Genomic DNA, 23,132 nt, shown 5'->3' on the forward strand with positions numbered 1-23,132 from the left:
GAGCGGGGAAAACAACACAAACACAACCTGAGCGTACGCCTGCAGACAGCGAGCGGGGAAAACAACACAAACACAACCTGAGCGTACGCCTGCAGACAGCGAGCAGGGCAAACAACACAAACACAACCTGAGCGTACGCCTGCAGACAGCGAGCGGGGAAAACAACACAAACATAACCTGAGCGTACGCCTGCAGACAGCGAGCGGGGAAAACAACACAAACATAACCTGAGCGTACGCCTGCAGACAGCGTGCAGGGCAACAAAAACACATTTAACACAGAGGGCTGTTTAACCTTAGAGGTCAGACGATGGTAAAAAGGTGTTTTTAAAAAAGGTTCTCGGGTTAACAGATGTAACTTCAGACTCTGCATGTGATCGCAGGTTAAACCTCGGACTCTGCAGGAGGAGTGGAAACTCTGACCTGCTGGTTCGGCTGACATTCACCAAAACCATGAGGATTCATCCTCTGGGGACCCTGAAGGTCCACGAGAATTGAGGACGTCTCCGTCTCTGGAGCCACAGACCAGAATAAAAAGATGAACCCGCTCAGAGAGTCTGCAGCACTCAGACAGAAACATGTGTTCTTTAGCATGAACTCGGTCTGACTGCACCACAGAGACGAGTGAGGATTAAACATGTGCGTGCTTCAGTCGGGCTGTTTTTACAGGAAGTGCTGCAGATGACTCAGTTCTTCTGCAAATAAAAAATAAAAGCTTCATTCAACTTTTACAACCAGAAAAAATGAGGAAGAATTTCCTCATAAATCTGAAGCTGTGACGTCAGAGTGAAGACGTTTGTTCCACACACGCACGCACGCGCGCGCACACACACACACACACACACACACACACACACACACACACACACACACACACACACACACACACACACACACACAGTAGCACAGCGTGTGTGTGTGTGTGTGTGTGTGAGTCCCTTTCAGAGACATAAACATGATGTAGGACAGGCTATGGCTTATGTAACTGAATGAAGGTGTGTCTACGGCAGGTAAAGTAAAACGGGACGTCTGCAGGAGATGAACATAAAATATGTCAGGTGGTGGACACACAGACGAGTTTGTGTGAGACGTGAGACAGATAACAGAGAGATGCATCAGTGACATCAGCACTGTCCTCGCTCACTCCTTCTGACTGTGTGTGAGCGGGGGGGAGAGTCTCCTCCTCCTGCGAATGAATGAACATTCAGACTCAGGAACATGTCGATGCTGACAGTCAGTAAAGCTGCTGGTATGTAAGCTAACAGGTCCAGACTCAGTCAGTGTGTGTCGGCCAGCTGTCACAGCGTCACTCAAAATCTGTAATAATAACTTAGAGGAGGACATCAGACTGGGGCCCCCCTCCTCCTGCGCTCTTCATCACCAGAAGCTCACTCTCACTGTCTCGTGTGACAACACGCCCACCCTGCTGAGCTAACACCAACAGCATCACGGTTACCTTTGCGCTAGCATGCTAGCCGCCGGTTAGCTTGTCCTACCGAGTTTGAGGCACCTACCTACCCAGAAAGAAGGCCAACTCTGCATCGCTCTCTCACCATGTTCTCCGGTCTGAATGGGGCCCAGATGCTAACTGGAACCGCTCCCACACTCACCTGTACGCTGTGATTGGCTCAGGGAACCACGACAGGCCCCTCCTGAAAACGTCACACGCAAAGCAAAACACCAGAATAGATGCAGATGGAAGGGTCTCACAAGGGTCTGCACACACCAACACACATGTATAGAGGCCCACGCAATGATTTAGATTATATTTGTAAAAGTCTATTTTTTTTCCCCCAGGAAAATTATACCTCTAACAGCCAGCAGACAAAACAACACTCCTCCTCCTCCTCCTCCTCCTCTTCCTCCTCTCCGTCTCTGGAGAGTCTGTAACAGTAACACCATGAGGAGGATTGAGGTCACTTTTTCCTCACCTGTCTAGACATCTCAAGCCCCGCCTATGGAACCTGTAGCTTTCTATACTCATACTGAACATGCTGCCACACAAACATCAGTGTATGACAAACAGTGACCGAGCTAACAGGCAGGTACAGTGAGCACAGACACAGCTAGCTGCTAATCAGTGCTAACATATAAATAAACAATGAGTGTAAAACAGTGTGTGAGACGTGTTGGACGGTCTGTTCGTCCAATAAAGCGCACACACAGATTATCTGTCTGATATTTACATGAACAAATCTCCAACAGGCTCCAACAGCACAAACACGGCCCAGAGGTTACGTTCAGTGACTGAGTTAGCTGAGGGGACACCTAGCAGACAGCTAGCAGTTCCCAGCTGTCACTCAAAGAGGCCACGCCCCTAATGCTGCATCACTTTAAGCCTTAATATAATGTAAACAGGTGAGCTGTATAAAGATTCTCCCCGTACAGTTGTCATGAAGAGAGAAATGAGCTATAGAGACCCAAACTGTTTTTTGTACCAGGCTGTAAACATGTTTATTTCTGCTGTAGAGTTTAACATGGGGCTCTATGGGGACTGACTCACTGCTGGAGACAGCCTCAAGTGGACACCAGAGGAACTGCAGGGTTTAACTTTCTAGCTAAACAACCTTAAATTTCCTTCAGGATAATAAAGTTCTATTTTTTTCTATTAAACAAACCTGCACACACAGCTGCATACGTGATTCAGGTTGATCTAAAATATATATTTAATGTCAGATGAAGTGTGACGATCTGATCAGGACCAGGACCACTCTGGACTGGGTCCGCATCATGTGGGTCAAACACAAAGATGTGCCGTTTCCGGACCAGCGTCAGAGTCAGGGTCCTCTGGTGGTTTCGGCCCATCCAGTCTCTTCAGATGTTCAACATGAGTCTGGTTCTGCTCGAGGTTTCTGCCTGTTAAAGGAAGTTTTTCTGCCAATGTGCCGAATGTTGCTAAGTGCTACTCATGGTGATTCATGTTGGGCCTCTCTTTAAATAACAGAACAAAGAGTCGGTCTAGACCTGCTCTGTCTGTAAAGTGTCTCGAGATAATCCTGGTTATGATTTGGCGCTATACAAATAAAATGTGATTGATTGATTGATTGGTTGATTGGAAAAACCTGCACTGTGATTCCCAGCAGCGTCATTACCCAGAGTGCAATGCTGCCCTGCGCTCTGATCTCAGTCCAACACAAACGGGTTTCATCAGGTCTGATCCTTCAGAGGAGCACTGTGGTCCTGAGCGCGGTCTGCAGGCTACATCCCTGCATCCACATATCACCACATCAGTCATGGAAACAGCAGTGCATTCTGGGTGGTCAGGAACTACAGCCAACGTCAGTGCCTAAAGGAAATGTCTGCCGTTTCTCATAATAAACTATGTATGAATTAATAAATAGAGATCAATATAGTTAATGTTTTAAATATTGGCTTGTTAATGAAAGGTTTTAATCCTGGATCAGCATGCGACTTACTTTGGTACAAAGTTTAATAAAGTTCTGCAGAAATAAAGCACAATATTATTATCATTATCATAATTATTATTATCATTATTATTATTATTATAATATCATAATTATCATAATCATTATCATATTGGAGAGAACATTGTATTTAACGTGAGAGGAACGTCACAATGTCTGGGGAAACATGGTCACATGAGGGATAACACACAAACCTGACTGGACTACACAATTCACTGAGCATCTGTACACTGATCCAACACTGATCGTCAGAATAAATTGATGATGTGTCCCGCCTTGTAAATCAAAGGTGATCCGATCAGCCAGTTGATTCTGTTCTCAGCAGGTTAAACACCCACTGACTAACTGACACCAAACTGTGCTGCAGGCTTTGACACCTCACCGCACACCCACCTGCAGGCTTACAAGAGATTTTAATATTTCACACCAATGTCCGGCTGATGGTACCGAAACATGGAATTGTGCCTAAAGATGATGCTACATTTACTGACCAGCCGCTCATCTGGAAAACTCATTATCTTTAAATCTCTACCGAATAAAGGCAAGGCAAGTTTATCTATAAAGCACCATTCATCATAGAGCAGTTCAGAGTGCTGCACACAGTGAAAACCAGAGCTTTCAAAACATTAAAAGAAAAGCAAAGCAAAATATAGCATTCAAATATCAAACAGGTCCAGTCAGAACAATGCAACAGTACTGAGTTATAGTTCCCTGAACTTTAATCATAACTCGTCAGTTAAACGTTTCCTTAATATAAAGACTCCTACTGCTGCAATATTCGATCTTCCATTATATGTTAAAGATAGGAAATAGATTAAATATAAGATCAATTGGAAATAATTGATTACAAAGGTAACAGATTAAAATATAGATGAATTAAAACAATTTTAAAGGTAATAAATTCAAATATAAGAGCAATTAAAATAAGTCATTAATATTAATTAAAATAGCAGACGTGTAGAGAGTAAAGTAGGCAGTGTGAAAAAGGAAGGTTTTTAGATCGACTTGAAGGCGGTCAGAGTCGGGGCGTGTCTAACATCATGTGGGAGATTATTCCAGGTCTGTGCTGCAGGATAACAAAACACTGCTTCACCATGTTTTATCCTCTCAGGATGACCAGTAGGTCAGCCCCAGATGTCCTCAGAGTCCTGGAGGGTTTATATGTCACAAGCATATGAGCGCTGTGGTTGTGAGACAGCCTTAAACACGAGCAGTGAAACTTTGAAATCAAAGTTCACTTTTATCCAAATAAATTCGCTCATGGTATCTGTTGTCGTTGTCTTTTAGTACTGAATTTAATTCCTCCTTACTGTTCATTTGGAAGATGCTACATAATGTAAGACAATTGTTGTCATTATTATTAAGGAAAACTTCAACGTCAACAAGTAAAATTACCTCAATATTATAGAATATATCAGCACCAATAAGAGAAAAAGATGGTAAACAAAGTGTCAGGATACTAATTCAAATATAACAGCCACAGTAGATGGATACAACAGTACTGTGCACTCTCACAAACTGAAACAAATTAATAAACAGACGCCCAGTGAATAAATAAAAGCTTTAACTGTATTTGAAATGTAATTGTTTTTAATGAAACTGATTGTCGTGAAAAAAGAGGTACACTTTGTGATTTCATTAATTTTCTGTGGCTACAATTTCTCCACAAATTCTAATCAGTTTAATTAAAAACAGGATAAGAAATATGAAACTATCTGACAAGATTATTGATCGCTGCAGCTCCAGGGACGTTTTCCACGTTGCCTGTGACATCATAAAACCGATGACGACATGAGTTTGACATTCGGAAGTATAACTGTTTACCAAAATGACAAATCTATCATATTAATGGATGCAGAATCAGAACTGACTGTTTTGTGACTGTGTTTTACCGGGAAAACGTCTTCACGTGCTCAGTTAACGGTCAGTCTGTCGTTCAATGAGCCGTTAGCATGCTACCGCTAGCAGCAGTTATCGTGTCAGTAAGCTAACCCGTGTTTCTGTGTATAAATGAGACCGACAGACCGGCGCGGATCCGCTTCAGTCCGGTGTGAACGGAGACTCACCAGAACCACCAGGCAGTCGGTGCTGACGGAAGGTAAACCCCAGTCTCCTTCCCAGCAAAACAACTCGTCGGGCGCCGCCATCTTCAGCCGGGACGTGACCTTTCCCACCGGAAGTGGAAGTTCCACTTGTGGAACTCGACTCGTTGCCGTTGACAATCGGAATAAGTCGTAAGTAAAGTATTAAAAGTAAAAGTAGCATTACCAGCATGTTCAAATTATTCGATAGAAGTACAAATCCAGCTTCCAAAATCCTGATACAGTAAAATGTAAAAGTGATCTTCGTACGTCAGTACTCTCAGCTGCATGTAAAGTATCACACGTAGGTTAGTTGTAGTAGCCTATCACTTTCAAAGTACTGCAGTATTATATGTTGAAGCAGCTGCAGAGGTGAAGAAAACAGTTTTAAATGCTGAGTCTAACAATGCACCAAACTCTTCAACACGTCACACTGGGTCATGTCTGAATGTGGAGCCGACACTCGTTTACCAAGGAAGGGAATTTATTCTGTCACAGACACAATGACGAAAAACATGAACACACAATTCTGAAGAGTAAAAGAAGAGACGATCACTGAAAGCTGCTGATCCCACTATGTCGTGTTTAGGGCCTCCCTTTGAAACAGCCTGCCACCAACCAAACCCTGTACCTTTTTCTGTTAATAAAAAATGTCATTAATATTTTCTGCTATATACACCCTGTACATCATGGTCTGCTTTGTCTCTATATTTTTATTTCCCTCCCCCCCAAAATGAACAGTGTAAGACTTTTTAAAAATATTATGTTTTACATACACTCATAACATTTATAGATATGTTCTCCCCGAACCTTCAGTATCAGATATTATTATAAGGTTGAACAACTGATTAGTAAAATATCCCTTACAGCAGAAACACCTTGTGATCACGTGATAAATACACAGCATGTGTAACATTGGAATTTACATTGGCTTTACACATCACACCAAAGCTATGTTCCAAAACCGTGTTTCAAATGTGCAAACACATGTGTTTCCCATGTTTCACATGTGATCAAATGTAGAGGCAGTGTTATAGATGCTAGATGTTATAGTTGTTATGTTGCTTAGTTACTTCACTTCACGTGCCACCACATGAGTGAAGTAAAGCTGCGGGTGTTTACGCTCTGTCTTCAGCCTGTTTCACTCAGTGATGAAACAATCTCTCACTTCCTTCTTCTTTCGGGTTATTGTGACTTCTTGACTTCTTCTTGTTTTTAGATATTTCTGTCGTCATTCTGAGCACATTTACTCACAGCTTTTAGTGAAGCAGAGACTAATGGTATCAAGTCACAGAGGTGTCTTTTCTTTTATAATCCCACCTTCTCTGCAGCAGGAAGTGAAATCTAAAGTAATTCATTTGAAATTAAATCTAATACATCTTTATATATATATATATATATATATATATATATATATGTTGCCTTTTTTACAAACTAAAACACAATACACTTGCCGTTATACAATAAATTACAATAAAAGAATAAAGAAATATTTTTAGAAAAATAAAGAACATTCATATACAGTATAAAGAAACTCAGATAAAAAGTTAGGAGAGATGTTGTGAAGAGTTTCTTTTTAAACTTCTTGCTGCTGCAGATAAAACACTGATGCTGTTCAGTGTGCTGAGGACGACATGAGTTCAGCCTCTACTGGCCACTGAGCTATAGATCACAGCCTCCTCCTGCTCTGCTGCTCTGAAACCAAGAAGACAAGAAAGAGTCAGAGTGAAAGAAGAGACGTCACATGAAGAAAAGGAGGTCAAAGATGTGTGAAGACAGACAGAGGGAAACTGGAGCATGGAGAAGAGGCGTCCAGTTAATGTGATGACATGGAGCCACATGGCTGAAAGTGAAGCAGCCAACATGGCCGACGACCAGCAGCAAGACATTCCCCGTCCAACTGATTTACACATCGGAGCAAAGTTAATGTTCATCATTTTCGCTGTATTGTTCTTTGATTTGAAGTTCACATGATTTCAGGTTAATAGTCTCCAAATATGAGGTTAGCTTCAGTTAGCTTAGCACAGAAACAGCTGCTAGAAATGTCCTTCAGAGGGACCCGTCTGACTTTATACTGAGAGGACGTTTCACAGCCTGGACGCTGCACTGTTACTGCAGGACACGACTGACAGCAGGACGTATACTTCACACGAGTATCTGTACGTATACTTTTACTACTTTCTTACACTATGAGGAAATCAGAGGTTTACAGGGTGCATGTGGTCTCTGGTCTTGACCACAGAGGAAGCAGAGTGACGTTTGCTCTGTGCTGACATCAAACCTCACATGAACTCATCCTTTCACTGACTTCAGATTTTATTTTTGCCTGATGGTCTCTTGAACAAGCTAAAATAAAGTTAAACACTTTCACTTGAAATTACAGTTCACTTCTACAAAGACACTGTTGTGACATAAGACGTGTTGAAATAACACCTTTATAACATCGGCCAGTTTTTCCATCTCTTTAATTTAAACAGTTTAATTGTAAATGTTTTATTGTTTGCTTTAATGTGAAACACTCTGTGTTGTTTTGTGTCGCACAAATAAAGTTGAATACGATTCTTTTTATCATTAAGTTGCTCTGAGCTGAAGTGATGTCAAAGTTTCAGACCTGCAGAGCGGTCTGTGTGCCTGTAAACTAACATGCAAACACACATTTACACATACACAAAGACAACAACACGTGGACAAACCAGCACACGTATACACACAAACATGTTAACTAATAAACACAAACCGACCCACACATTGAAACAGAAAATAAACACGTTTAACACAAGATGAACACGTGATTAACAGGTACAGGTGTGACATGCACTTGGCCCACCTGTCCTGGTTCTTGTGTTGGAACTGGACTGAGGCGTAGCTGACGTCCTCCACGGCTTGGCTGGTTTCCTGAAGCTGACCCCCTCTCTGAAGGTCAGAGTTCAACAGGATGTTGCTGTAGATGTTATCAAGATGCTGAAAACAACAGACAGGAGAGATGAAGACAGACAGACAGACAGACAGGAGAGATGAAGACGGACAGGAAAGATGAAGACAGACAGGAGAGAAGAAGACAGACAGACAGACAGACAGACAGACAGGAGAGATGAAGACAGACAGACAGACAGACAGACAGGAGAGATGAAGACAGACAGACAGACAGGAGAGATGAAGACAGACAGGAAAGATGAAGACAGACAGGAGAGATGAAGACAGACAGGAAAGATGAAGACAGACAGGAGAGATGAAGACAGACAGGAGAGATGAAGACAGACAGACAGACAGGAGAGATGAAGACAGACAGGAAAGATGAAGACAGACAGGAGAGATGAAGACAGACAGGAGAGATGAAGACAGACAGACAGACAGGAGAGATGAAGACAGACAGACAGACAGGAGAGATGAAGACAGACAGGAAAGATGAAGACAGACAGGAGAGATGAAGACAGACAGGAGAGATGAAGACAGACAGGAAAGATGAAGACAGACAGGAGAGATGAAGACAGACAGGAAAGATGAAGACAGACAGACAGGAGAGATGAAGACAGGAATAACAGTGATATATTTTAAGCAGCAGTCTGGGGTGAACTAAAGAACTAACTTTAACATAGATCAGTGAACAATTAACAAGAACCTGGTGTTTTACTGGTGGCATGTTGGCAGCTTCACACTGCCCCACACTGACAGAGAGTTGTTAAATCAGTAACTGACCTTTTGTTCCCCCTCGCCTCCCGCAGCTCTCTGGTTATCTGCTGCCCGCTTCCTAAAAACACACCAGTATGACCACAATGACACGAGTGCAAACAGAGACAGAGTCTAAAGCTAAATAAGTATTCAAAAGTAGAAAACAGGCAAAAGGTTGTCAAGTAAAGACATTGGGAGGGTCCACGGAAGACGCTCCATTCACAGCCTGAGTAGACATTAAAGCCGAACTGAAATGAGACGGTCTGGTCTACCCTTGCGTCACCAAGCGCCGCTCCTGTCGCCTAGCAACAGGTAGCTAGCATGCTAACTAGCTAGCATAACTAACGTTGCGTAAGTTCACCTCTTATTTTAAAGATAATTTGTTGGAGCCCTTTCGTTTTCTTAAATATGTGAAAGGCAGCTATTTCATTGAGTTAAAAACTAAAAACTTTTACATTTTAAAGTGTTTAACTTTAAATGTCTGCCCTCTCATTTGAATTGGTGCGCAATGCATCTTGGGATGTCCTGGGCTGCGAAGGATGCAACCGATAGATCCTTCAAAGCCGGGGAAACAGAGGGCGCATTTGTCGGCTGCATCTGAAGGAGCCTTCGAATTAGGACAGCCTTCGATGCGCTGCTGTGACCTTCTTCATGTTTTACATGTATGATCCAAGCAGCAACCTCCGGTGTTGAAAAATGAAGCCAATGCGGAAGTGCAAAAAACTGCAGTTCCTCGAGTGGCCACTTGAGGCTCCAGAAAACAAGAAATAACATTACAGCTGAAACAAACATGTTTACAGCCTGGGACAAAAAACGGTTTTGTTATAAATAGCTAATTTTCTTGTTCATGATAACTGTACGGGGGTGAATTTTATTTTAACACACTCGTTTTAATTATATTAAGCCTTAAATCATAGGGGCCGGATCACTTGATTGACAGGTGGATCCTGCTGGCTGTCTGCTGGACGTCAACACAGACACACAGACACTGAGCTTACCTTCACCTGTTTGTGTTGTTGGAGACTTTAGAGGACAAATAATCTCTCTGTGGGATTTATGGGACTTTATGGCCGTGCAAGAAGTCTGAGCTCCAGCTTTAAGTGAGTTAAATGTTCGCGTTACTGTTTTGAAATATTTGTAGCACTAAGTAGCAGGTATACTGTGCTCGCTTTAGCTGCTTGTTAGCCTGTGCAGTGTTTATTTATTTAATCGTCGGTCAGTAAACAGGAGTCAGGAGTTGTTGGCGTTTCCCCGGAGAGATTACAGCGGACCGTCGTGATGAAGAGACCGGTTCTTTTACGTTTCCCGTTACGTGTCGGCTCGCCGCTCTCTCACCGGGCGAGCGAGCAGCGAGTCCGCTGCTTCTTTAGTCCGATAACTGAACACCTGCAGTCAGTCACCGACAGAATCTCCTCCTGGCAAACTAGCTCATACATCATTTACACAGTCTATGGATAATAACCGTTAGCTACGCTGAGGAGCATATAGCCTAGCTTCATAGCCGTAGCTGGCTGATTCATGCGGCCCGCCCATAAAGCTCAGCCATAGGCTGTAGCTCGGTCACGCTCCGCCTCTTTGCCCGCCTCTGGATTAGCCGTCTCTAGCATTTCCAATATGGCGACCCCCAGCGGCGGCGCAAATCGGGCTTCAAGATGCTGCTTCAGAAACCAATGGGTGACGTCACTGAGACTACGTCCATTATTTATACAGTCTATGGTGTGATCAGAGTCCCAACCTGCACAACTGCATGCGAATGTTTAGGGTAGTGCCCCCTACTGGAAACAGGAAATGTTATGTTTTACACTACAAGCCCCCCGGTAAAACATATCAACTTCTCCTCAACGCATGAACACAAATGTCTTTGTCTTAGCTGTAGCGCCACCCACTGGTGAGAGCCTGTATCAACTCTCATATAGAATGTTCAATCTGCTCCAAATTCGACAGGGTTGACGAGGGCGCTGCCCTCAACAGTTCTGCATATAATTATCAGTCAGTCCTAGTGCCACCTTGTGGAAAGAGGCAGTAATAGGTCTCATATACAATGCATGGTGCCAGTCTCGGCCTGAACGGATCAACATATTAATCTCATACTCATAGCGCCTCCTACTGGTAAGTGCCAGTAGTAACTCTTGCATTCAATGCTCAGTCAACTACAAATTTCAAATGTGTGATGACAGTCTCGGCCTGAACGGACATACACATACATTTCAGTCATGCTGATAGCACCACCTACTGGTGCACAGCCCGTGGCTGCAGCACGTCCTATGGCTAATGCACACCCTGCTGCTGCAGCTCACCCCGCGGCCGTGACACACCCCAACGCCCAAAGGTGTGAGGGCCCGTCCATCGCTGCTTGCGGCTTTAATTAAAATGTCAGAAAATAGCTGACTCAATGTGGGAGCAGTTAGCTGCTCAATTTGCTAACCTAGCATTCATATATTAGCCAGTCCCTTAGCCTCTGTCGGCTAAAAGGAACCAGCTAAATGAATTGGACTTGAATGAATCGATTATTGCTTAATATTTGTTTCTATAAATTAAACATGGTGTCTCCTGTTTCTTTGCTCAGTGACGATTTCTGAGTGGAGCTCACAACTCTGCTGTCTCTGTCATCGTAAAACTTCAACATTTATTTAACCAATGATTTAAGCAATTTAACCAGCAACTCTCTGTACATTGAACCGGTAATCTCCTTATAAACTTAACATGCTGTACTCAGTGTCTGTGAAAGGTTTAATTAAATACCTTCTGATGATGCAGAGGACCATAATTAGAGTGAACAGAGCCAACAGGACACCAAACACCACACCGACTATCAGAGGCACGTTAACATCCCGTCCTGTGAAACACAAAACACTTTGATGAGACAGTGTTACGTTCCCCTGAACGGGCTAGGGGATGAGGAGAGGAACAATGAACCCAGGAGAAAGAAGTGAGGAGCAAAGTATAAGCATAAATAAGGGACTGATTACAGAATAAGACAAATTTAATTTATTAAACAACAAGCGTCTGCCACTTAAACACAAGAGAAGCTGATCTATCTTAAGAGTTGACTATTAAACCAACATGACAGCAAACAACAAAGACACACGAAGAAAGAACAGCCTCCTTTCCCAGAAGGAGTTAGCACGAGCACAATGCCGTCTGAACCACACGCACACTGGCCCTGCTGCCTCCTCGCTCCTGCTCTTTATGCTTCGGCCTTGATTGCTGAAGTTGAGGCACAGGTGAGCTTAATCACCTGCTGCAGTGAGTGGAAGAGCAGACAGAAGAGAGGAAACACAACACAAGCCACACACCACTACAGCACCATATACACTGTTAAACTATTATTCACCATCACAAAGTCATTTACAGTCCGCACTCAGAAAATCAGGAAGTCTGGACTTGGTTAAAGTTCTTGAAGACATTTTCGCCTCTCATCCAAAAGTTAAATGAAAGAGGAGCTGAAGAAGCCTGTCGGATAAGAAATGTCTTCAAGAACTTCGACCACGTCCTGATGCCTTTTGGATTAACCTTGAGTTACTCTGACCTGGACGACCTGGACGACCTGGACGACTGAGAGCCTTCACAGATTTGGTAGCTTTAGCCTATTTAGCCTTTATTTAGACAGCTAATCTCTTTGAGACACGTGGACTCATTCTCAAGGGAGAACTGCTTAAACTACCCTACACACCAATAATCCGACCACTGAAATATAACCTTTGACCTGAACATTAAACTCTCAGTGGCCTTCCTGTCTACCATCCATTCATCCATCCATTTTCTGGGATGGGTCACAGTGGGAGCAGGCTAAGCTAGGTTTACCTAGACGTTCCTCACTCAACAATGTTTCCCAGCTTCTCCTGGGGGATCCCAAGGCGTTCCCAGGCCAGGTGGGATATATAATCCTCTGAGCGAGCTCTGGGTTTGCTCTGGGGTCTCGAAAAACCTCCAGAGGGAGGCTCCCAGGAGGCATCCTAATCAGAAGTTCAACCACCTCAACTGGCTCCTTTGGATGTGAAGGAGTAGCAGCTTTACTCCGAGCTCCCTCCGGATGTCTGAGCTCCTTACCCTCTCTCTAAGGATGAGCCCAGACACCCTGCAGAGGAGACTCACTTCAGCCGCTTGTATCAGTGACTTCGTTCTTTCGGTTACGACCCAAAGCTCAGGACACCAGGTGAGGGCTGGAACGTAGCTGGAATCAAGCCAGTGAGCCAGGCGACCTGAGCCCTGGCAGTGCCAAGTGGCTGTCCATCTAATATTTCATTTCAACATCTATGAACTTTCACGCTTCCACACAGCTGACCAAACAGTGAGGTAGGTGTGTCCATTTGTCTTGTACAGATAGTTAGCCCAATCTCACCGAATGCTGTATGCATAACTTATAACTTGCATGTTCAAATGCCTCCATATTCCACTCAAGTCAGGTGACAACGATAAAGAGAAAGAAGTTTGCGTTGTCAGGCTGTTGGGGTGGCTGCAGGAGATAAAGACCACAAGACTTTTCCCAATAAGGCCGGGCTTCGTGTCCTGTATGAATCCAACAGTCATTCAGAACAGTCAGACATTTAGCATCAGTGGATTTAACTTCCTCGTTGAGCTGTTGCAACTAGTTTACAAATTTGAACTCAAACTATGATGTTTTCTTTAACTCAGACTCCTTTAAACCAGCCCGACCTCCCCGGTGCCCGTGTGGTCTCGGTGTGAACAAAGAACAACCTAAAAAGAGAAAAAATAAACTGATCAAACAAACCTTCCTCTTCCTCTCCAGCCTTCACATCCAGGCCGTACGGCAGGGACTCTGTGCCTTGTTTGGTCTCCAAAGCACAGGTGTAGTTCCCAGAATCCTCTGCAGTCAGAGGGCCGAGATGGAGGGCGGGGCTAGACTCTAAGAGGGCGTGGCCATCTTTGAACCAGGTGACCTTCAGTCGGTGAAAAGTGCAGCGAGCAGTGCAGTGCAGTGTGACGGTTTCACCTTTAGTCATCTGTCTGTCTCCACTGGAGCTTTTTATCTCCATTTGGGTTTGTTCTGAAAGAAATTCAGAATGATTTGACTTGAGTTACATTTCAGCACATATTTCTGTGATTATAAATATGATTCCAGACTTACAGGGTCCCCATTCTTTAAACATTGTGACCAATACAGTTCAATACAATGCTCTTACCTCTGACGGTGACGCTCACCCCTAATACTCCAGTAAAATGTCCCGTAGTATGGTTTACTTCCATTCTGAAGCGCAGAGTTGCTTCATCCTCCCTGTTCACATCTGTGATCTGTAAGGTGCAGCTCCCCTCCAGGTCTCCCAGGTATCTGTAACGAGGGTTGATGTTGGGTGAGTCGCTGTCGTACACAGACGGGGTTGAGCCCTGACAGATCTCGTGGTTCTGACACCAGCGGACTCTGACGATCTTTATCCTAACTTCTTTGTCTGCATCCCTGAAAGTCTTACTCTGCGTGAAGGTGCAGGGAAGGGTGAGGGTGGATCCGGCCACAGCACAAACAGGAGGAGGGTAGTTCACACTCTGACCCACAGCACCTGGACACAAACATGTATGTAGAAAAATAAAGTCAGAATCACATTAAAACAGAAGATGTCCTTTGTTCTTCCTTTACAACAGATATACTCGACACGCTTTCATAATGGTTTCACATGTTTTATTTCGTACATTTTCCAGTTTTCTATTCGTGTTTATTTTGTAAGTTTACTGTTTCTCTTGTGGCCTTTCAATCATTAGGACACAGAAACTTTTCGCTCTTCACACTTTACACAACGTTTCCTCAAGCAGCACGGCAGACATCTTATTCACAAAATTCAGAAAAGACAGAGTTCTGTTGCTCTAAGCTTCGGTCGAAGCTGAAAGCAATGAAGAAAAACCACTTAAAGATTGTTCCAGTCAACAGAAGTTTCTTTCTCTGTTTCATAAAACTCCAGATATCACACTGAACCCCTGCTCGGTAACCACTGGAGCTCTGCAGGCAGACAACCTGGTGACTCCTGCAAGATGCTCACTGTCGCCTGTTCTTGTACCAAAACAAACATGGACCCAAACAACAGCTGGCAGGGCAACATGGACTGTGTGACCTGAACGTATTTATATCCTGAATCAAAATATGTCTTTTAACTTCCCGTACAAACTGTTGACACTCAGTACCGACGTGATGTTTGGGATTGAATCTGGAGAGTTACCAACATATAGAAGTAAATCATCTGCATACAGTAACACTTCATGCCTCCTCTGTAAAGATACATGATAATCAGGTATTCCACAAAGTAAAACAGCCCCCAGCGGGAGATGTGTTGTTCTAAGAATGTTCTGAGAACGTTACGTGCGATGTTCTGATAATGTTCTGAGCGGGAACTTTTTCTGTGGTTCCCAGAATGTTCCGTTTAATAGCAGGAGAACGTCCTCAGAAAGTTCTAACTTTGTTTTTATGTAACATTGAGCGAATGTTTTATAAAAGGCGTTCTGACGTCCCACGCCTCAAGAACATCCTGAACAGATCTGCAGAATGTTGACGTTGAAACGTTTTGTCTAAAACGTTTAAGTTTTAACGTTACAAGAACTTCATGTGAAATGATAAACATCCTTAAAACTCTTTGAATGTTAGATTAAAACGTTTTCTTTCAAATGTAATGTTAGCCGATGTTATGGGAACGTTCCCTACTAGCTGGGCTGTTGCTCTACTTGACCTTTTCTCTAGCCACCAGAGGGTGCTGCCTAAAATTAAAGGTGAATATGGGTTGTGATGATTTGTTGCACAGACGACCTGCACAGCTGTTTTTAGGTGTTAACGTGAACAAACCTGAGAGAGAAGATGGGACAGAAGTACTCTTGATGAAAACCCTGACTTTAAAGTGTAAAGTAGACAACTATTGTACAACAAATATGACACTTAAATGTACTAAGTATCATTATTAAATTATTACTACTATGTATTTGAATCATTTATGTAGAACACAGTTGATCGAAACAGAGGAACAAGCATGAGAGGAAACTCAGCCTCAAACCTCTGAATTTACTGAAGTGCCGTCCTGAAGAAAAACTACTGAGACTAACAAGTAACTAACGGGCACGTTAAACCTGAAACCAGCAGGAACAAGGTGAGGAACGTTCCGTCCTTATTTGCTTTTGTGTCCTTAAACAGATGAAAAAAAACAATTTTCACTGAGAGAGAGAATACAGACATCAGGACCATGAGACAGAGTCTTACCTGCCAGCAGGAACATGAAGCCCCACAGTAGCTTTTTGTCCCAGTCTGCCATCCTTAGATTTCTCTGTGAGTTTTGACTTCTTCTCCGGTCAGAAACATAAAATGACCGACTGACTGATAGATTGTAAAAAGAAGAAGGAGAACATCTTGACTTCCTCCTTCTTTCATTTTTTCCGAGAACTCTTTGTGAGGCAGATTTTCAATCACTTTTTTTTTCACTTCCCTAAAAACGGCTGACCAGCAACGTTTTCACCACCGTCCTTTTCTGAGAGGTGACGTCTGTCAAACTCACAGAAGCTCTTGCAAATGAAGCAACTTCAGGAAACACAAGCAGACAGACAAAATAAGAGCTAATGTTAGCATGATAATGCTAACATGCTAATGGTATTGATAACATTTAAGTGAAATGATACATTATTGGCAGAAACAAACTCTCAGACAAACGGCTCTACTGCAGTATATGGAGGTCCCCTCTTAGACAGGTAGACAAGTAGATGCCTGTCATGTCCCCTCTGTGCAACTTTAGAAAATAAAACTCACGTTTGAATAATAAGTATTATGTGATGATATGTATTATGTGATAATTTACATTATGTGATAATAAGTATTATGTGATAATATGTATTATGTGATAATTGACATTATGTGATAATATGTATTATGTAATAATTTACATTATGTGATAATAAGTATTATGTGATAATATGTATTATGTGATAATATGTATTATGTAATAATTTACATTATGTGATAATAAGTATTATGTGATAATATGTATTATGTGATGATATGTATTATGTGATAATATGTATTATGTAATAATTTACATTATGTGATAATATGTATTATGTGATAATATGTATTATGTAATAATTTACATTATGTGATAATAAGTATTATGTGATAATATGTATTATGTGATAATATGTATTATGTAATAATTTACATTATGTGATAATAAGTATTATGTGATAATATGTATTATGTGATGATATGTATTATGTGATAATATGTATTATGTAATAATTTACATTATGTGATAATATGTATTATGTGATAATATGTATTATGTAATAATTTACATTATGTGATAATAAGTATTATGTGATAATAAGTATTATGTGATAACATGTATTATGTAATAATTTACATTATGTGATAATATGTATTATGTGATAATATGTATTATGTAATAATTTACATTATGTGATAATAAGTATTATGTGATAATATGTATTATGTAATAATTTACATTATGTGATAATATGTATTATGTGATGATATGTATTATGTGATAATATGTATTATGTAATAATTTACATTATGTGATAATATGTATTATGTGATAATATGTATTATGTAATAATTTACATTATGTGATAATATGTATTATGTGATGATATGTATTATGTAATAATTTACATTATGTGATAATAAGTATTATGTGATAATATGTATTATGTGATAATATGTATTATGTAATAATTTACATTATGTGATAATAAGTATTATGTGATAATATGTATTATGTGATAATATGTATTATGTAATAATTTACATTATGTGATAATAAGTATTATGTGATAATATGTATTATGTGATGATATGTATTATGTAATAATTTACATTATGTGATAATAAGTATTATGTGATAATATGTATTATGTGATAATATGTATTATGTAATAATTTACATTATGTGATAATAAGTATTATGTGATAATATGTATTATGTGATAATATGTATTATGTAATAATTTACATTATGTGATAATAAGTATTATGTGATAATATGTATTATGTGATAATATGTATTATGTAATAATTTACATTATGTGATAATATGTATTATGTGATAATATGTATTATGTAATAATTTACATTATGTGATAATAAGTATTATGTGATAATATGTATTATGTGATAATATGTATTATGTGATATTATGTGACTTAAAGCAATTCTTACCTTTCTGGCATTTTTACGCTTTTTTTTGTAATCATAAAATGCTCCTAATAAGCGTATAGCACAATAAAATGTAAAAGAAATCAACTAGGCATTGAAACTCATCAATATTTAATTCTCATATAGTTCTGATAAAAGTCTGACCAATCATTTTATTCGGTCCGAATAAATTGATTTGCAGAGCTTCCTGTCTGTCATCCGTCGCCGTGTCCCTCCCAGTTGCACCGCTGTCACGGCTCGCAAGTCGCGCGCCTCTCTGGTAGCGCAGTAGAGCGGTGAGAGAGCAAGGAACGGAGAACTGACAATGACTGACCAAGGCGAGCCGCCACTTCCATCATCAGCTGCCCCCCCAGAGAAAATTATCAGGACAAAGAAGACTATTTCACAAAAAGCTGCCTTAAAGAAAGAGCTTGATGCGGCAAGAGGCAAGACTGGAGTCAACATCGGCTCTGCTTTCCAGCAATGGAGGAGGCTAATGCAGCTACATCCGGAGCTAAAAAGAGATGAGATGGTCGCGGAGTTTCTGCTGGACAGGTACGTTAAGTTTGCCTAATCCTAAAACACAACATTACATGTGATAACATCAGTTACCAGTTACTGTCGTTCTGTAATATTATGTTATTTGTGCAGGGAAATTTAGCCTAGCGTTAGCGTTAGCACCGGTAGTGTAAACAAACTGACTCCACAGCTTGGTTTGTTTAACGTTACACTACCGGTGACGTTAGCTTCAGCGTTAGCCTCAGTGTTTATTGTGAAGTTGTCATTAACCCAGTTCTAGTATTATAACTCCGGGGTTGCGTTTGACTTGGTTGGTTGTACAGTAACCAGAGCTAGTTCAGCACATTGCTAGAGACTTCTCCGGCTAATAGATAATGCTGGCTAGCTGACATCTGTGTAAATAAGACCGATCTGTCTATGTTTGTGACTTTTTCCATCCTTGGGAAGAAGTACTATTTACCAGTAGGGAATTTTAAATTGTAAGAAGTTGATACATACACTTGCTCCACTTACTGTACATTGTGATAACATCACTCTGTGCCAAAGCAGCCTAAGATCTATATAAAATCTAGCCTGTTTGAGTTTATGCAATTTATATCCTGTGTCACGTTTCTATTTTTTTTTTACTCTTTGTCAAGGTACACCACTCTCACCGTAATGGAGGACATCCAGCACCAGCCAAGACTTGGTACCCCTGGAACTCATGAAGAGCTGAATGTTACATCTAAAAGATTTGTTTGCATTACTAAACAGTAATCTTGCAAGTGCCTTATGTTATTTATTTGCTTTTTTATTGGGACCAAATAACTAATTTCTTATAGAAGACAGCTGTAAAAAAAAAAAAAAAGATAAACTGTGTATAATAATAAATGTTTTTCTAAAAAGTGGATTTTAGTAATTCACTGCAGTTCATTCAGATGAAGTGGGAATATGAAAAAAGGGGCATAATGGAAGTAAAGCATAATAAACATTACGTTATGTGAGTAAACGACAAAGGCAATTATACAATGCAAGGTTTTATTGAACAACGTGAAGAAGAAAAAATACAAAACTATATGAACTGCTGGACTCGGATGAGATCGTCAGGACTGAGTACAGCAGGTCCACGTGCCCTCCGACTGGCTCTTGTTGTGGATCTTGGGGCAGCTGGTCTGGTGGTTCTGGGCCTCTCCTCAGCAGATTCCCCACTCCGCATCACCCCACGGCCCTGCTGCTTCTACCCTGGCAGCCCCTGGAAGGACCTGCCCTTCTCGGGGCTCTTACACCTCCTGTGCTGGTTCCTGCTGTAAACTGCTGCTGTCGGCCCCTGCCTCTGAAGATCCGGAACGTAGTCGGGATCTCCAAACACACTCTCCTCCAAGAAGCACCACAATTTAAAAAAAAGAAAGAGCCTTTTACTTTGTGACTATATAACAAAGTTAAAAGAAAAAAATGTTGAAGCTAAACGTCTGAACGAGGGCTAAAGTTAGCTACCGTTAGCTACCGTTAGCTGACAAAACAGGTTCTCAACAAAGTTAACCTGTAAACAAAACTGCTTGTACTGCTCCTAATTTAATGACAAACGTTACCGGGACAATTCAGGCAAGGTAAGACGTTATGACAGCAAGAAAATATTAATTCTGCTGAAAAACGACGAATCTCACTGTAAACAAACAGGCGATGAAATGCTATAATTACGATAGTAACGTTGGTAGTTCGTCAGACTACAAAAGGTAACTAAACGTTACGAGGGAGGGAATTTTATTTTATACCACATGCAGAATTGAATATTATTTAATTACTGTTGGTTAGTTTTCACTTACCTGTGCCTCTGACTCTGACTCCGACTCCATTGACCCGTTTCTAGAGATGTTTCGGTCCTGAACGATTCGTTCAAAAAGAACGAATCTTTTCAGTGAACGGAATGATCCGTTCACTTTCATGCATCAAAGTCGTTCCTTTCGTTCACTTGGCTCCGCTCGCGGCTCCCCACTTCTTGTTTTAGGAAACCAGACTGATTGATGTTAGCACGAGCCAATTGCGTTTCAGAGGAGGGCTGTTTGTATCACATCTAATGTATCAAATCACCATCATTGGTTAGGAGAACTACTGAACGTATCGCTTGACCGATCGTCTCTCTCTCTCTGTCTCTCCCTCGCTCTCGTTCACTGAACGAAGACCATTCTCGTTCATTGAACGAAGCGAGCGACCCAATTAGGTGCATCTGTGTATACAGGTCAATTCACAGATGTGTAAACCACTGACAGATGAACACAAACTAAACTATGTTTATTTATTTATTTAGAAATTATAATGTCAGAAGGTTTTGTAATGGGCAAGTTGGGCCAAGTAGACCAGTAATGCAATGGGAGCCGTATTGTTCGTGAACGAGTGAGAGTGAGTGAGTTACGGGTAAACCGGAAATGTCACTGAACGACCTGGTGAACGAATGTAATGAACGAATCGTTCAGCTGACCGAGATTCGAAGATCCGGGTCACTGAAGTGAACGAGAGTTGACATCTCTACCCGTTTCACTCGCGCTACTTCTCTCACCGCACGCGTCAGGGATGCATGGAGGAGGAGGGAGGGAGGGAGGGGAGCGTCAGAGGTCAGGCAGGGGGAAGAGGGTGGGACTTTGAAGGGAGGCGGAGTTGTTCTTGTTCAAATTTTAACTAAGTGCTGAGGGACATGCCAGAAAGGTAAGAATTGCTTTAAGAGAGTCTATTTTTAATTATTTTGAATGACCACAAACAGACGTCCCCGCTTGGTCATTGTGGAATGAGAGTCCCCTGTTGGTCGGGTTGGTAAGTGTGTGTGTGTGTGTGCGTGTGCGTGTGCGTGTGCATGCATGCATGCGTGTGTGTGTGCGTGTGTGTTTGTGTGTGTGTGTGTGTTTCAGTTAAGAGCAGCTTCTGCAGTGACAGAAACATGACCCCCTGATTCTCTCATCACTGTATTATTTATCACACTACAGGTACATCAAATATCGATGTAAAGCAAATACTGCCATCTGCTGGTCCCTTACTGGATCACATCAGTAATTGAAGCTTTGAGCAGCACACAACAAAGCGTGTACAATCATGTTTTTATCAGCTACGAAATATTTCAAAAATTTGTTCTATTTTAACTTTTAAAGACACAGAGACGATTTGACATGCTTTTATATCATCACGCCTCGATTACCGTAACAGCCTTTTTACCTGCCTGAGTCAAAGATCCATTGATCGACTTCAAACTGTACAGAACTCAGCTGGCAGGCTTTAACCAGAACCAAAAATACGACCACATCACTCCTGTTGTGGCATCTTTACACTGGCTCCCAGTATGTTTTAGAACTGATTTAAAGATCTTACTGATTACTTAGAAGTCTCTCCATGGCCTTTCTCCCAGCATCTCAGACCTTTTAGAACTGTACGAGCCGACACGTACGCTGAGATGCTCGGGCGCTCGGTGTGTACCAAATGCCAGACTGAAAACTAAGGGGGTCAGAGCGTTTGCTGTGAGGGCGCCGAAGCTCTGGAACGACCTGCCCGAGGAGGTCAGGTCAGCTGAATCAGTGATCTCTTTTAAGGCCCTTCTTAAGACGTACTTTTACGTGACTTTTAGTTTAATTTTAATAATTCATTTCAAGGAATTTTAAAGGAATCAGAGTTCTTTTGTTATTTAAATATCTGCCTTTGATTTTATGACCTGTTTGTTTTGCTTTGCTGCCTCTGTAAAACACTGTGTAACTTCGATTTTGAAAAGTGCTCTATACATAAAGGTTATTATTATTATAAAGTTGGACCTTTGCATGAACTTGTGTTGTTTCTGGATGTTTGACATGTTATATTTAAGGAATCATTTTGCGGCTTCATCAGACTCGGTTTGATGTTTTTTACCATCTATGAAGAAGATAAAACTGATCCAGTGAGCGTTTGTGAAGCCATGTCTGTCATACACCTGAAACACCTGACAGCACCGTGGGCTTCTGTTACCCATTCAACACTGCGATCCCTCCTTCATGCACAGCTTTGGGCGGACGTTCGATCTCTTATAACTGTCACACAACAGTTTCTACCACATGAATGCTCAGTCTAAAATGTGGAAAAAGTGAATCCTTGACTTCGTATTATTTACAGACACGAGGGCTCAAGTGGCCGTTTGCAGTAAAGCTGTCAAATCACGTGACAAGAGGGACTCGCCGTGTCCGAGGTAGGTGGTGGTGAGTCTGAGCGGTCGTTTCGTTTGTGTAGATATTATTTCAGTAGTCTAACACTGAATTTCACCAGTTCTAACGGGACATCGAGCCCATCGCTCTCCTGACAGGAAGAGGAGCGGAGC

At 41.6% G+C, this 23,132-nt stretch overlaps 2 protein-coding genes across 3 annotated transcripts in view; both read right to left on the reverse strand.

The window, feature by feature from the left end:
- LOC138606714 (metaxin-1-like) overlaps positions 1–5,588 on the reverse strand; it is a 12,936-nt gene extending 7,348 nt beyond the window's left edge. Inside the window, exon 1 of one of the 2 annotated variants that reach the window (XM_069679141.1) lies at positions 5,491–5,588. In XM_069679141.1, coding sequence (XP_069535242.1) covers positions 5,491–5,571 — 81 coding nt within the window. In that variant the 5' untranslated portion in view covers positions 5,572–5,588. Of the gene's footprint in view, positions 2,290–5,490 lie in introns of those variants that run through there. The other variant, XM_069679140.1, reaches the window with a different exon arrangement.
- Positions 5,589–6,962: 1,374 nt separating this feature from the next.
- Positions 6,963–16,418, reverse strand: LOC138606700 (uncharacterized). Its single transcript, XM_069679122.1, has 7 exons — positions 16,367–16,418; positions 14,319–14,690; positions 13,907–14,182; positions 11,917–12,010; positions 9,202–9,253; positions 8,333–8,466; positions 6,963–7,200 (listed from the first exon to the last, which is right to left on the reverse strand). Exons 1-7 carry the CDS (start codon positions 16,416–16,418, stop codon positions 7,146–7,148), a joined length of 1,035 nt encoding a protein of 344 aa, XP_069535223.1. The 3' UTR covers positions 6,963–7,145.
- Between the last annotated feature and the right edge of the window lie 6,714 nt (positions 16,419–23,132).

Source organism: Semicossyphus pulcher, unplaced genomic scaffold, assembly GCF_022749685.1.
Source record: "Semicossyphus pulcher isolate SPU_LCO1_2020_fin unplaced genomic scaffold, fSemPul1.0.p SCAF_30, whole genome shotgun sequence".
Taxonomy (NCBI): domain Eukaryota; kingdom Metazoa; phylum Chordata; class Actinopteri; order Labriformes; family Labridae; genus Semicossyphus; species Semicossyphus pulcher.

Excerpts from the sequence above, each read along its gene's own strand:
- LOC138606700 (XM_069679122.1), bottom strand. The coding sequence starts at position 16,418 with ATGGCAGACTGGGACAAAAAGCTACTGTGGGGCTTCATGTTCCTGCTG. Across the intron at positions 9,254-11,916 it reads GTCCTCTGCATCATCAGAAG|GAAGCGGGCAGCAGATAACC; the intron begins GTATTTAATTAA and ends GTGTGTTTTTAG. Across the intron at positions 8,467-9,201 it reads GAGGCGAGGGGGAACAAAAG|CATCTTGATAACATCTACAG; the intron begins GTCAGTTACTGA and ends TGTTGTTTTCAG.